Raw genomic sequence first — 15,931 nt, forward strand, 5'->3', positions numbered from 1 at the left:
TTTATGGCATCTTCCAGTATGCATTACCCATTAGCACAGTTCATGGAATGCTCCTGTATGCCCTGTACTCTTTCAAGAGCTTTTCGTTTAATTCTCACCATACCTGTAGTAGAAGGGATGAGAAGGAACATGCCTTGACCTAGATCACCCACCTAGTTGAAGATAAGCCAAAATTCCACGCTACCATCGCCTAATCCCAGTTTCTTATGTGTATAGCGGGGCTTAGAAAAATAACCATCCTCTTACTGTCAGTGTGATTGCATCTCAATAGCAGAGAGACAATCACTTGAATTCTTAACTAACCAATTATGTAGGATCTGAGGGATGAAATATAACTGGGCTCTAATAAACACTTCACACTCCACTCGCGGTGGTGCGCACAGCGAGGGACGAGCGGGAGCCCTCTCCTAGCCCAAACTCGTCACTCCAGCCCAGGCCCGGCATTTTTAAATTAAAAAAAAAAAAACACTGAACAATTCTTTCCACATCAAAACACTGCTCGAGAATCCATCCTCCTCCCCCCCAAAAAAAATCCATCCTCCCCAGCACCACTCCACAGAACCCCTCCTTTCCCCCTTTACCTCTAGCACTTCCCCCGAGAAATGCCTCCTTTCCTGTGGTTTCCTCCCATCTGCAACCACTGCTGCACTTCCTACCACGATCTCTTTCCTTCCATTTTACCGGGCTTCCTGTTAATAATGCCCAGGTATAGTGCCTGGGGTGGAGAAGGCAATGGCAACCCACTCCAGTACTCTTGCCTGGAAAATCCCATGGACGGGGCCCCGCATAGAGTCGGACACGACTGAAGCGACTTAGCAGCAGCAGCATAATGCCTGGGGCTCGGGAAATATTTGTGGATTAAAAGGGAGCCACAAAATCTGACAAGCAACAGGTATTCAATAAAGTTATCGACTGATACTCGCTATAAAAGAGTATCCCCCAAGCTGTCCAGTCACATCTTACAGTAAGATTGGATTCCAACCTAAAGCGAACTTTGCATTAGTACCATCTTTCAACCTCCCTACCAGCTTGGGGAAGGCGGAAGGGTTGTTTATTGATCTGCGGTAATCCTACACTCCTAAAAACTGCCTCGCTGAACCAAAAAGGAAGACGGCAATGTGTGGAGCTGCCCGGGCCTCGGATCCATTCTGTCCTTGAAAGCTGCAGCTCCCCGGCCTGTGGACTTATCTGAGCTCTTAATCGGCGGCGCCGCACCTTGTCCAGAGGGCAGGGCGAGGTACCGCGCGCCCCCAGAGTCCACAAGGCGGAGCTCATTCCACGTACCCCAGCGCTGCTAGAGACTGCGAGCCAAGACAGCCAGCAAAGAGACGACCTTTCTTTTGACCCTTGCGCCCCGCGTCACGTGACCGAGGCCCTAGCGTCGCGCCCCGCCCCCCGCCTGTCACTCACACGGATCGCCCAATAGCGATCGCGAGGGCGGGCCCTCGAGGGGCGGAGCCTGGGGCTCCGTGCGCAGGAGCTTGTGGCGTCAGAGCGCTCGCGGTGTCCATGGAGAGAGGTTGAGATGGCCGACCTCCAGCCCTAGACACCGGGGCGGCAGGACGGCGAGGATGTCGGCTTCGTTAGTCCGGGCCACTGTCCGGGCTGTGAGCAAGAGGAAGCTGCAGCCCACCCGGGCCGCCCTCACCCTGGTGAGTGGCTGGGGCGCGTGGCCGGGCCGGTGACATTGGTTCACCTCTGCCCCCCGCAAGGTGGGAGGTCAGGGTGGCGGGACACTGCACGGCCCGACGACTGCGCCCTAGACCCGTTCCGCAGCCGCCGCATCGCCCTCACCGCCTGCTCGCCCCTGCTGCTGAGATAAACAAGCGCGGGCGGGCGCGGCTCCGGGAACCTGGGCCCAGGAACTACGTTTCCCAGCAGGCCGCGCGCTGTAGCGTGCGGAGGGGGGAGGGGCGTTGTGAGCGTGGCCCCCGGCAGTCCGGCGCGGCTTTCCGGGACCCTGGGGCCGCGTAGGGGCTGCAGTGCTGGGGATCGTGGGTGGTTTAGAGGTTGATGTGCCAGGTTCCAGGCGTAACGGGTGAATGAACCAGCTTGAGGCCCTTATGAAGGAGCCGAGTCGAGCCCAGCCGGAGGACCTCAGTGGTGTGCGCGAGGGCCGTGAGAGCACAGACAACAAAGCCCACCACCCCCTTTGATCAAAGCTGCAGTGCACAAAGGGTTGCTTCCTGATGTCTGAGGTGGAAGAGGCTTTGAGATACTCTGTGCTTCCAGCAGTCCTAGGCCGTAGTGACTCTGACAAAGAAGAAAGAAGGCTACATTTCTATCCTGAGTGAGTTTACAACGTACTCAGGGTGAAAGGTCAAACACACTCAAAGGGGACCAGAGTACGTGCTGTAGCTCCTTAACAGGATTAACTGTGCATGCTGGTTCCTCGTACTGCCCAGTTTTGTTTTGTTTTTAACTGAGGGAAAAGTCACAGAAGATTAACCATTCTTAAACGTTCAATTCGGTGACGTTTAATACATTCACAGTATTATGGAACTGTAGTTCCTACACACACCTGGCCCCAAAGGAAAACCCTCTGCCCATTAAGCAGTCACTATTTGCAGTTTTAAAAGATTAATTTCATAAGAAAACTTACAATCAGCGTTCTTCTCACACACGACTCTTGGTTAAGAAACCTTTGCGCAAGCATTTCCTGAAGACTGGGGAAAAAAGATGAGAATGAATCATGGATTTCGTTCAATCTAATGCCATCAATAACCTCAGATATGCAGATGACACTACCCTTATGGCAGAAAATGAAGAGGAACTAAAAAGCCTCTTGATGAAAGAAGAGAGTGAAAAAGTTGGCTTAAAGCTCAACATTCAGAGAACAATGATTATGGTATCTGGTCCCGTCACTTCATGGGAAATAGATGTGGAAACAGTGTCAGACTTTTTGGGGCGGGGGCTCCACAATCACTGCAGATGGTGACTGCAGCCATGAAATTAAAACACGCTTACTCCTTAGAAGAAAAGTTATGACCAACCTAGATAGCATGTTGAAAAGCAGAGACATTACTTTGCCAACAAAGGTCCGTCTAGTCAAGGCTATGGTTTTTCCAGTGGTCATGTATGGATGCGAGAGTTGAACTGTGAAGAAAGCTGAGTGCCGAAGAATTGATGCTTTTGAACTGTGGTGTTGGAGAAGACTCTTGAGAGTCCCCTGGACTACAAGGAGATCCAACCAGTCCATTCTAAAGGAAATCAGCCCTGGGTGTTCTTTGGAAGGAATAATGCTAAAGCTGAAACTCCAGTACTTTGGCCACCTCGTGTGAAGAGTTGACTCATTGGAAAAAGACTCTGATGCTGGGAGGGATTAGGGGCAGGAGGAAGAGGGGACGACAGAGGATGAGATGGCTGGATGGCATCACCGACTCAATGGACGTGAGTCTTAGTGAACTCCGGGAGATGGTGATGGACAGGGAGGCCTGGCGTGCTGCAGTTCATGGGGTCGCAAAGAGTTGGACACGACTGAGCGACTGAACTGAATGCCATAAGGCTTGCTGCCGGAAAATTAGGATTTAGCGAAACAATAAAGTCACAATCAGGTGGGAGAATTCGTTTTCATAATGGGTCACTGTTTTAGGTCCATAAGGAGGTGATCCTGTATTCTGCATTCCTTTTTTCTGTGCCACCAAGCCCATTTTCATTTCTGAAGGATACACCATTAAGTCTAAGACCTACATTTCCCACCCTCCTGGGACACAGTCATGGGCCAGGCCTTTGGCACCTCTAGAAATGACTGGGAATGATAACCTAGCTCACTTTCTCAGACCTGAGCTCTCAATCCATGCTTGCTCCTTTATACCCGATTACTTGTTCTAGCTTACCAGGCCAATTCTGTCACCAGCACTGCTTTATCATATCAGTGCTCAGTTCACAAGGACTCTGTGTTGCCTTACTTATATCAACATTTCCAGTTAGCGTGCAGGAGTCTATTGTGTGAATTTATCCGACTTAACTCTCTAGTACACTTCAGTCCCTTTCCCGGTGATCTTAGCTGGTGCCAGAACACACTCCTGTTGCTTTCCACCAGAGGTCTGTGGTAGCAGGCTTGCAGTCATTTTAATCCTGGCATGTGTTGCCTAGTCTTAACACACTGGCTTTAACCACATGTATTGATATCTGCCTAATTTTCAAGTGTTTGCAAACATTTAACACCACCATGTTCATTTAAGTGCCAAAGGGGTGAAATCATCAAAGGACTAATGAGTGAAGAGAGATGAGAGCAAATTTAATGAGATAATAAAACTGGTAAGAAGAGAGAAATGTTAGCTAAATATATAAGCTTTGACATAGATATATTTTGACAAGAATTAGATGTATTGCAACCTTGGAGAAGTGCTATACCTGTCAGCAAGAAATATGATTCCATGTTTTCAGCACCAAATTATCAGCAGTAACTGATGTTAATCCAGGAGAAGTTGGCCGTTTGCTGGAAAGAGAGACTTAAAAGACTAGTCCCAGGCACTTTTATGCAGCCCAAGGTAGGTCCTTGATAGAATACCATAAGATTTCAACCCACCACATCAAAGGCAGTACCCTTGATACCTGCAGAGAACATCCAGGGCGGATGACGTCCCCTTCCCCTACTTCCCTGCAGACCCAGGAATTGATGAATGGTATTGAACATACAGGAGCCAGAGTAGTTTTACTCTGGCTAACCAAAGAATTTGAAGATTTAACATTCCACTGTTGGCATGCATACATGCTCAGTCACTTCAGTTGTGACTGACTCTCTGCGACCCTATGAACTGTAGCCCGCCAGGCTCCTCTGTCCATGGGATTCTCCAGGCAAGAATACTAGAGCAGGTTGCCATGCCCTCCTCCAGGGGATCTTCCCAACCCAGGGATGGAACCCACGTGTCTTACATCTCCTCCGTTGGCAGGCAGGCTCTTCACCACTAGTGCCACCTGGGAAACCCCCACTGCTGGCAGAGCCCTTTATTTCCATTATACAAATTAGAATCATTGCAGCCGTAATTTGCTGTTATATACCCACAGCTGGCCTAAAGCTCAGCTAAAGCTGTAAAGATTAATGGCATATAGCCAGCATCATTCTTGATGCACCGGAGAGAAGTTGATTTATTATATACAGTGAGTGTCTTAAGGCTTAATTTTTAGCTGCACCTGGTTGAGAAGGGTATGGAAACAATATAAGTGAAATACACTGGGGCTCAAGGAAGTGTTCACTGAAGAACTAGCCCAGAAGTCCTTTGGAACAGTGACCAAGCTGTGGGATTTGTATATGGAGATAGTTTAAGGGGTATTACACAGGAAACAATTGGAAGTAGCCTGAATATCTAACAATGAAAGGTCAGTTACATTAGAGTGAATCCTGTTGGTAGATAGGTAAATCATGATTGTAAATCATGATTTTTTTTTTAAAGGTTTGGGAGTCATAATTCTTCATTCTTTGACTTGGTAGTCCTGTGCAACTTTTTGAATATTTAATCTTTAATACCTAAATCACAGAATGATGATGTATATAAACCATTAAGCATCTGGAAAGTACTCAGCAAACAGTGAATATATGTATGTTATTATACTGTGTGTCAAATAAGAAGCATGTTAAACTTTCAAAAGTAGGCTACAAATTGTGAATAGATACAGTGATTACCTGCAGACACAGAAATAGTAAAAGGCAAAAGGGAAACAGCACCATAATGCCATAGCTGTTAAAGAATGAATTAAACAGAGTAGACTGTAATATTCACTGGCTACTCCTTATCTGCCATCTTTTAAACTGTAAAATGTCAGATTTATTATGAAACTAAAATAGGTTGTAGCTGTTGGCTCATATTTAGTATACATAATCATGGAGTTAACTTTGGGTTTTAATCTTGTTTCCTTAAACAGCAAAAAATGAAAATTGCCTGGGGAATGACTAAGGAAATACAGTATTGAGGATGGAAAGTTTCTGCTACAAGGAATAGAAACCCTATGGCATTGGATAAAGTAAAAGTATGTTGCTATGAAGTAGTTAAAGTTTTTTCATCTACAGTGCTTTTTCCCGTAATTTCGGCAACAAAAACAGACTGGAACTCTTATTTTTTTAAGGCCAAAATGTCTCACTCAAAGATACTCTCACTTGAAAGAATGTGTTGTTCTGTGATACACGTATGAAAGACATCATTATATTTCATTGAGTTTCTGGGGTTTCTTAAATTTTAATTCACTGACCAAATCTCAGGTGAATTAGACTCATTAATTATACATAAATTTCTTGGACAGATGTGGGTTTCTGAATTGTTTGGGGGAGTATGTTGAAGTTGGAGAGCCATTAGGCATGCAGCATGTTGTTTTGAAGTTTTTATATTATTTCCTGGAAGGATCTTAGGTCCCAAATGTTTCCTGTTCAGTCGTTCTGACTTGTTCTGAAAATCTATCTCTTGGAAGATTCTTTCCCCTGAATTGAGTATTCAGCAAGGTTATCCATCCTCATTAATAGCACTCCTCCCAAGGGGGTACGTTTGGTTTCTGCCTGACACTAGACAGTGAAGACACGTTTTGATTCCTGTAATGACAGTTCCCCAACACAGGTTATTTTTCCCTCAAGCTCCTTTCAGTATGAGATGTTGAACATCAACCACTTTGTGATAAGTGAACCACTCTCTCTAAATTGTTTTTGTTTGGTTGCTTAAGTGTTTTCTACCAGGAGTTGGAAAAAAAAAGGAAACATGTTACTTTTGTAAAGGCAAATTAGACAAGTTAGACAGTTATAGGGCTCAGGAGTTCCCTGGTTGTCCAGTGGTCAGGGTTTGTTGCTTTCACTGCCAGAGACTGGCCCAGGTCCAGTCTCTGGTTGGGATGAAAAGGAACACCAGGGGGTGTAGGAGCAGCGTAGCGTGCATGCCCCGATCTTATATCACACAGCGGCACACCTCCGAGCCACCAGCTATAAACCAAGGTTCCACATCAGGTTGGACTTGCAGCAAATATTTTCCGGTGGCTGTGACATGTGATTTTTTAATTTACTGAAAATCTGTTGATTGTAATTTGATAGTAATTAGGTTAATTTCTCTCACAAGGGAAATTTGACCGGGAAATTTTGGAAAGCTAGTTTTTACTGGCAGTCATTTAGAAGGGTAAATAAGCACTTAAAATTTTTTTCACTAATATTTCTGTAACTATTTGAAGCTGACATACTGTAATCTAAAAAAAAAAAAAAAATCCATAATCCTTCAGCATTTCCTCCTTTCCCCGACCACCATCCCATTCCAAGTTGTTGCTCTGTTGGCTCCTGTTCTGATAGAACCGTGGGAAATGGCCTTTTAAAACCTTAACCCACTGTGATTCATTTAACTTTTTTTTTCAATGATGCACAGTAAGAAATATGTACACAGCATGTATTAATAACAGAAGTCAAAGTTTCACAAACTGAATCAAGTTCAGTGCATTGATTTATCTTCTGTTTTGGTGGGGAGGGAGAGGTTGATTTTTTAATGCCAGTCTCAACCTTCTAAATTGGTTTCATGACTTTTCTTGGGCCCAGACTCTGCTTCAGCATCTTCATTTCTGGCCAAGCCCCCACAAGACGGAGTGAAAGAGCGCACCCGGGCCATCCGTGGAGTCCGCTCCCCCAGCACAGGCATGAGTTACGGCCCCAGTGATGGTCATAATGTCCACTCAATTTAATAACCAGGGAAATGCATGTATAGAAATTAGAGAGCCAGCAGAGCATTGCCAGCTGGAGGAGCTAGTAAAACAAAAAGTAGGAAAGATGTCTCTTCATGATGACATACTCTCATCGTTGTAGTAACAGCTGGCTTACGTTGAGCTCTTTGTTCCGGGCACTGTTCTAGATGCTCTTCATTAATTTGCTCATTTACTTTTCACAAGAATCCTGAGGAAGAGGGACTTTTATCCCTGTTTAAGCCAAGTACTGAGCTAAGACACAGCTAAGAAGTAGACTAAGAATGCCCTGGGACAGGCTTTCTCCCTGGAAAAGCTTTTTCCTCAAGGAAGTTTATCTATACACATGTAGTAAGTACATCGAGACATTTTATTTTGAGAAAACTAGACTCAGTTAAACAGCATTTCTCCTGAAAACTCTTATGTGTCCTTCTTTGTATCTTTGACTAGTGTAGTTCTGGTCGTTTAGATATCCGAGATGCTGATTTAGGAGTCTGAACATTTGGTGGGATTGGCATGAGAGGCACACTCTGTGTTATTTGATGTGTTATTACTCTATGTTACTTTTTTCTCTTAAGTATGCATTTGTTGGCTCTGAATAGGTTTAGGGTAAGCAGAATGAGCAACAGAGTTAATAATGACCAACAGGGAAAATGCCTGAAAGTTGCCTCTCCCAGTGCAGCGCTTGATGTCACTCACAGAGTGTTGAGTGCCTTCTGGGTGTCAGGCAGTGTGCCTTTTGCTGAGCATAATGTAGGGATACAAAGTATATGCTGACCAGAAAAATTAAGTTTGTGATCTAAGTAGATAGTACCATAGAGATTATGACGGGAGCCCCTCCTTGACCAGAGTAGAGGAAGGAGGGATGAAGAGGATGTTGCTAGTAGATATATATTTTTTTAATTTTAAAGTGCTTTTAATTGAGTAGAGTTCATATGCCTCCATAAAATCCAAAAGGTACTTTGGCAAGAATGGAACATAAATTCATCCCATGAATTTGTTAAAGATTAGTCCTGAATTCTTAAAGCCTAGGAAATACAATGCTTTGAAGAACGAAAAATTTGTAACTAACAACTTGATAACCTTTTCTTTTTTCAGACACCTTCAGCAGTAAACAAGATAAAACAACTTCTTAAAGATAAGCCTGAACATGTAAGTAAAACCAATCAGACAAATATTTCCTAACAAATTGAAGTTGTGTTTCCACAATATGTTTATCTTGTGATAAACAGTATACTTTCATTAATTAGGGGTTTTTATTTAAAAAGTGAAATATGCTCGTGATTGTTAAATGCAAATAACACAGGTTGTTATGAAAAGGAAGTCACTCTCTCACCCCACATTCTTTGTTCACTCTCCCTTCAAAGAGGCAGCCTCCTCGTGTCCTTGCAGAGACATCTGTAGTTTATTTATACCTCGACCAGGGTTTCTCAGCCTCAGCACCGGTGATGTCTTGGACTGGGTAGTTCTTTGTTGAGAGTGAATTGCAGGATGTTTAGCAGCATCTCTCGCCTCTGTCAGAGTAATTCCCTGAGGGGAACCACCAGCCTGGGCTTTGCTTTTTACGTTTGCATGTGTGTCTCTTTTCCTACCTGGGTGAAAACATACCATGCAGGCTGTGGTAACGCTTTGCTTTGCCCCTGATAATATAGTGTGAACATCCTTCCCTGTCCTTATGTAAGGTCCTCATGCTTTTTCATGGCTGCATAGACTAGTATATTCCACTGAACAAGTTTATGTAGCCAGGCTCTCATATAAAAGGTCTTTGGGGTTGTTCTCTTTTGATGCTGCCACAAATATTATTCAGCATGTATTTACTGTCTGTAGCATGCCATTGCTCTAGACCTGTAGGCGTAGCTTAGTTCATCTATGTCGACTATATTCTTAGATGTAGAATTGTTCAACAAGGGGTGTGCATATCATCTTAGTGCATCATTAATTATCTAAGGGATATGTAAATGACTTCCAAAACAATCAATATTTGGTGATTAGACAACAGAGTAATTTCTGGGTTCTTTTGCACAATCTGTGTTACGGTATAATGGGAGTTCTAGCATGTTCCTCCTAAGAATTATTAAATCTAAAGTGTATCAGTGTTCCAACTCAGTTTGGGTAGACTAAAGACCAGAGCATAAATTGACAAGTTGACACAATTTTGCTTTGTAGTGTTGAGGCATGTTTGTTCACGATGTGAAAAGGGTTGACCAGGCGCTTCATCAGGTGTTACTTGTGGCGTAAGCACTTCCTTTTCCAAACTCCAGTTACCTAAAGTGCCTGAGTCTATTCCTGATAGTTGAACTTCCTGCTACTGTGAGTCTTCCTGTTGTAAAGATAAAAGCTAAGTTAAATATTTATGACATGTGCTCCAGAATTTCAGTCAGGCAGTTTATTATTTATCATGTTGAGTATGTGGAATTTCCTCACAGATTCTCAAAGCTGTCCTCTGAAAGTGTGGTAAGACTACTGTCTCCTTATTTGAGGACAGAAGAGAGTGCTCTGAGTGCTCCGGTTCCTCAGAACCCCCAGATGGCTTAGCATCTAACTCACGCTCTTCACCAGCTGTCTTCCCACGTTATAGTTACTTTACTGGAGCAAGCACATGTTACTGCTTTTCAGGGAAACAAGATGAGCTTACTAAAATGATACTTCTTATGATAATGCTATATACACACATGAAAAAGAAGATGGGACCCCAGAATAGAAATTGGGGAAATGTTAGAAAATTACACAGACGCAGACATTAGTATTTTAAAAGTGCTCTTTGATCACTTTTTAAATTTCCTGTGTCTGTGTTGACTGCAATCTTTTGCTTTCTGGTAGTCGAGAATGTTTACAGAATTACGGCCCCATGTCACGTAGAGGCAAAATGAGATTGCCAGGTGACGGCCTATGAACCTTGGTGAACCTGTAGGGAAACTTCTGGGAGCGTGGAGCAAAAACATTTTTGAGAAAGTCCAATTTTCTTAGATAGTCATCTCTGCTATTGGATATTTTTTTCCTTTAAAAAAAGCAAAGGTGATTATTCCTTTTTGGATTAAAATTCTTCCCTTAAAAATGGTTATTCCCAGACTAAATGGCTAATAGTAATCGTTAAGTAGTAAACTTGGGTTTAGGTATAGTGGAATATTATAAAGGCATTAATTGCAAATGGTAATTATGCAAGTTAATTACATGGGGAAATGTTTTAAGTGGAAAAAACAGAGAGTAAACTTTTTTATTTCTACTCCTAATAAAAGCTATGCTTGGGGAATGCCCTGGAAGTCCATTGATTAGGACCTTGGGCTTTCACCGCCAAGGGGGCAGGTTCAGTCCCTGGTCAAGGAAGTAAGATCCTACGAGCTGTATGATGTAGACAAAAGAAATTTAGGTTTTATATGACGTAGGCTGAGAGAAAACAGGAAGAAACACATAGCTCATTTTTATAGTAGCGATGACTGTAATTTTGGGGGGCAGTTTTCCCTTTGTATTTTTTCTTTGTATATAATTGGTTTTTATTCTTTTTCAGATCCCTGCCAGCATTGTAGTGATACGTGTAGATAATTGAGATGTTTATATGCTAGTTTCTCATTCTGCTTCCTAAAGGGACATTTTATAACAGAAATCTAATATTTATCTTTTGCTTTTGAAGAAATGAATATCAGATAGGGCTTTTATTAATATAATTGTTTAATCTGTGCTACCTCAAAACCAAGTTTACTTTTACAATGCCTTTTCAGGTTGGTGTGAAAGTTGGTGTCCGAACCAGGGGTTGTAATGGCCTTTCCTACACTTTAGAATATACAAAGACAAAAGGAGACTCTGATGAAGAAGTTATTCAAGATGGTGAGCTTTAAACAAACTTTTTCTGGGCACTCTGTTCTACCTAAAATGTTGAGCCTTCTGAAGCCTGAAGAGTAATGATGATAATAGTAAGAATGGTGTCTAATGCTCACTATGAGGGAGACGTGGTTTAACAAGCTTTCATATGTTAACTGTTTTATGCACAGCAACTAAATGCAAATAGTTCTATATTGCCCCCATTTGGCAGATGAAGAAACTGAGGCACTAAGAGGTTAAATATGTTTGCGTAAGGTCACACAGCTAGGAAATGGCCTTGTGAACATTTGAACCCAATCAAGTTTACCCCGGAGCTGTCCTCTTAGTAACCAGTTGATATATTATTGGATAAACTTACTTGTTTCAGTTATGAAAGGTTATCATTGTGTGTCTAAAGATTTTAAGATGATAAAACTTCAACCACTTGAATGAACCAACCACTTTGGTGTGAAGCATCTACATCAAATAAGTAAATATTATTTTAAAATCAATGCATAAAAGTATCTTAATCCTGTAATCTTTTATCTGACTCAGTTTCTTGTAAGGAATCCATTTGTATTTATGAGGATACCTACCTCCACCTACATAGTAACTAGGAAGTTATGTTATTATCAGTTTTCCAATCCGTAAGTAGAAAAACAGAACTACTTGTCCTGATCACTCTGATTTCATCTTATTAAATCAGTCCATTGTATCATAGTCCTTTGTGTTTCTCTAGGCTTGGAGGTTTTTTGTGTGCACAGATGTCATTTCAGGATGTTCATTAATGTTATTGACTGCATCTTTACAGCACTCTTACTGAAAATATACAGATTTTCATCATGTGGCAAATTTCAGTTTTACATAGAATTGCCATGGAATTTGCTTGTGTACAGCTGTCTAGCCTAGTACAATTGTTTTTGACATAAATTATTGTGTAGGAAAGGGGACAGACAGGAAACTGAGCACTGCATTCCTTAAAGGAAATGAGACAGATTCAAAAGCGTCTTGTTTGACTTCTGTTAGTGGTTACTATTTAAAGTTCAGTTGTGCTTTGAATCAGCACGTTCCAGGGTGGGCATGACTCATGTTCTATGACTCAACGTTTTCTTCTCCCTCAGGAGTCAGAGTGTTCATCGAAAAGAAAGCACAGCTAACACTGTTAGGAACAGAAATGGACTATGTTGAAGACAAATTATCCAGTGAGTTTGTGTTCAATAACCCAAACATCAAAGGAACATGTGGCTGTGGAGAAAGCTTTAACATTTGACTCCTCAGGACTGCTCGGGCTGTAGGCCGCCGGAGACCTGTGGAAGCTCTGGGGCTTATTGAAGAAACCATGTGACTGTCACGTGATTAAGGTGTGTAATGTATGGCTGCCTTCCAAGGAAAATAAAGTGATGCATTCGAAAATGAAGCCAGTGTGTTAGATTCCAGAGAATTGATACTTTTGTTCTATATACGAGACAGAAAATGAGAATCCATTGCTCTCTTTGGGTCATCTTTCTGATCTGTAAAGAAAAAGTTAAATTCTCCTTCCTGCATCCTTTCTGTTAGAACTGGTTCCATGAAAGTGGCCTTCCTGGGAGGATTTCAGAAAACGTATTCTTAACAGCTGTGCTTTGGTAGATCTTTCACTTCCCTTCAGAGGCAAGAAGTCCAGACTGCTGGTGTTCTGTGATGGTGTACTGTTTTCCTACCCAGACTTGGCATCGTGTTCCTACATTTTTCATCCAGAATTTGAGCGTCAGATGCCTCATTTGCTTATCACCCTGTAGCATCCCCAGCCATTAGATTAAAATAGTGGACAAAGCTTTCCTTGAACTATAGTGCCGAACAGTTCCCAGTGATGAGATCAGAAGGTAGATACTTCACCACCTGTTTTTAAGTCCATTTCTTTTGCCACTCTTAAGTGTCTGCCCAGAGGTGAGACCTCAAGCTGACTCAGATCCTTTCTCTTAAAGTCTCTTTAAGGGACTTCCCTGGTGGTCCAGTGGTTAAGATTCCCCGCTTCCACTGCAGGGGTCATGGGTTCCATCTCTGATCAGGGAAATAAGATCCCAAAATGCTGCATGGCAAGGCCAAAAAAAAACAGCAGGAAGTTCTCTGAAAAGCCATCTAACCCATTCACTCAATTCTTTACCTGGGGAATAAAACCAGAAGAATGCTGATGGGCTTTTGTCCCCCGACACTGCAGGCTGGATTGGGGCAGAGCGGGGACCACCTACATCTCCTGTCTTGGAGGTGCCACACCAGCTCTGTGCTCTGAGGCAGTCAGTGGAGGTAAATGGGTGATCTGGCTTCTTTACCTGGTCAGCATTTTGATTAGATTTCCTTGTAATTTGGAAAGCATATTTAGCTTTATTTATTTGGGGTGAGAAGAGTCTTATTTTAAAACCCATTTATGTGAATCACCATCTTGTTTCACTAAGACTTGGAACAGTAGTTCATACTAGCAGGGAAGAGGACACTGTAGCAACCCAGAATTGTTCTTTTGGAATGTGGTAGTGATTGTGAAGCAGAACACGGGCATCTTTTCTTGTAATTCCCAGCATGTGTACACTTTCTGGATCCTAAGTCCAGTTGCTAAAAGTTTAAGCCTAATATTTTAACCTAACATTTTTTTTATCGCCACGCTTTCTTAAAGAATGTTCCTTTTGTCCTTTAGTTATCAATTTTCCTGGATTTGACTTATTAAGTATTCTATGAGATGACATATTTGCTGCTTTTGAAGGCCTGTTCTTATGAATTGAAGTAGCCGAGTTCCTTTATGTTTGACATATTTACTAAGGTACCTGGCACAAGATGCCCCAAAACCTAGAGCAGCAGCTTTATGTAAATGCTTATGAATTTGTATTGTTACTATAATTGTCAACCCACTTATAATTTATGCAATACTGTATATATGTAGAGATTGAATTGCCAATAAAAAAAAAAAAGAAAAGTAGCCTCTTTGTGATCATAAAGTTGCCTTTTCTTTTAAGACAGCAGGATTTGGGAGTAGAGCCATCGTTGCTACTAGTAGGTAATGCTGGATTTTTCTAACCAGTCTCCCTGCCGCCAGGATTTTCCACACCCAATTCTGTTCCATCCACTCTTTCAGTAGCTGGGTTCCTTGTGCAGCCTGTTGACAGACCATTTCAGACTGCTCTGGGCTCCAGAGTCCTCATCCTCATCCTCAGCCTCTCGTGCATTGTCTTTCCCCATTTCATTCTAAGGGTTCGCTTCATCCAAACTGCTGCCTACACCCTCCCACGCAGATTTGTTCTTTCCTTTCTCACGTGGTATTACTCCTGATATGGAATGCCTTTTCCAACTCTGTGACTTGAGCTTTATGTTCATCTCCTACACAAAGCTGCTTAGCAGTTACCTTCAGGCGTATTTGTAAGCACCTGGTCTCTCCCATCCCTGAAACGTCAAAGATAACCAGAGACAGGCTCTGATCTCAAAGATCTCAGCATTGACAAATTAGACAGACACCAATGAATAGGGTAAGTAAAATAAAATGGTAGGTAAAGGCTAATAGTATTTATTCCATACTTGCTTCATGCCAGGAACTGTTCTGATTAGCATACTCTTCACGACAGCCCAGTAAAGTAACTGATGACTGTCTTTTTCATAAATGAGAAACTGAAGTATAGCATGGATAAAATATTGATAGTTGACCTAAGGTCACATGGTAAGTAGTTGAGTCAGGACAGCAAGCCACAGCAATCTAACTCCAACCCCATGACCCCCACAGTTAGGTCACACTACACATAATAACTGAGATTGCAGACGCACTTCTAAAAAGGTATTTATTTAAGGATGTGGCTCAGAGGTTAAAGCGTCTGCCTCCAATGTGGGAGACCCGGGTTCAATCCCTGGGTCGGGAAGATCCCCTGAAGAAGGAAATGGTAACCCACTCCAGTATTCTTGCCTGGAGAATCCCATGGACGGAGAAGCCTGGTAGGCTACAGTCCACGGGTTCGCAAAGAGTCAGACACGACTGAGTGACTTCATTTCACTTTACTTCAGACAGTAAAGAATCTGTCTGCCATGCAGGTGACCTGGGTTCAAGGTCAGGAAGATCCCTAGAGAAGGGAATAGCTACCCACTCCAGTATTTTTTTTTTTCCACTCCAATATTCTCGCCTGTAGAATTCCATGGACAGAGGAGCCTGGCGGGCTGTAGTCCATGGAGTCACAAAGATGACTGAGCAACTAACACTTCCACTTTTTCACAGGTGATAAGAACCGAGATTGCAGGTGCACTTCTAAAAAGGTATCTAAGAGGTTATGACGTGTGAGCTGAGTCTTAGAGGGGAAAGACGGAAGAGAATGAACAAAAGAGGGTTAAAAGCACGCTAGGAAACTAGGCACTTAGAAGACTATGAGGAACAAGGTGCAGGAGACAGGCAGGTGGGCCCAGGACCTGGGACTGACTCAGTTCTTTGGGTGCTGGGAGCCGCTAAGGCTTTCCCAAGGGGGTCATGAAAACAACTACATTGTGAAGT

General features: G+C 42.8%; 1 protein-coding gene across 2 annotated transcripts; it reads left to right on the forward strand.

Annotated features, from left to right (window-relative positions):
* The first annotated feature begins 1,467 nt into the window (after positions 1 to 1,467).
* On the forward strand, positions 1,468 to 14,383 carry ISCA1 (iron-sulfur cluster assembly 1). Of its 2 annotated transcripts, XM_014479734.2 has the most exons (5): positions 1,506 to 1,652; positions 5,866 to 5,970; positions 8,740 to 8,793; positions 11,358 to 11,463; positions 12,558 to 14,383. In XM_014479734.2, exons 2-5 carry the CDS (start codon positions 5,950 to 5,952, stop codon positions 12,704 to 12,706), a joined length of 330 nt encoding a protein of 109 aa, XP_014335220.1. In that variant the 5' UTR covers positions 1,506 to 1,652; positions 5,866 to 5,949; the 3' UTR covers positions 12,707 to 14,383. The 2 variants fall into 2 exon arrangements, with proteins under 2 accessions (XP_070231479.1, XP_014335220.1); XM_070375378.1 differs by lacking the exon at positions 5,866 to 5,970 and having other exon boundaries at positions 1,468 to 1,652.
* Positions 14,384 to 15,931: the final 1,548 nt, after the last annotated feature.

Source organism: Bos mutus, chromosome 8 (assembly GCF_027580195.1).
Source record: "Bos mutus isolate GX-2022 chromosome 8, NWIPB_WYAK_1.1, whole genome shotgun sequence".
NCBI classification, from domain to species: domain Eukaryota; kingdom Metazoa; phylum Chordata; class Mammalia; order Artiodactyla; family Bovidae; genus Bos; species Bos mutus.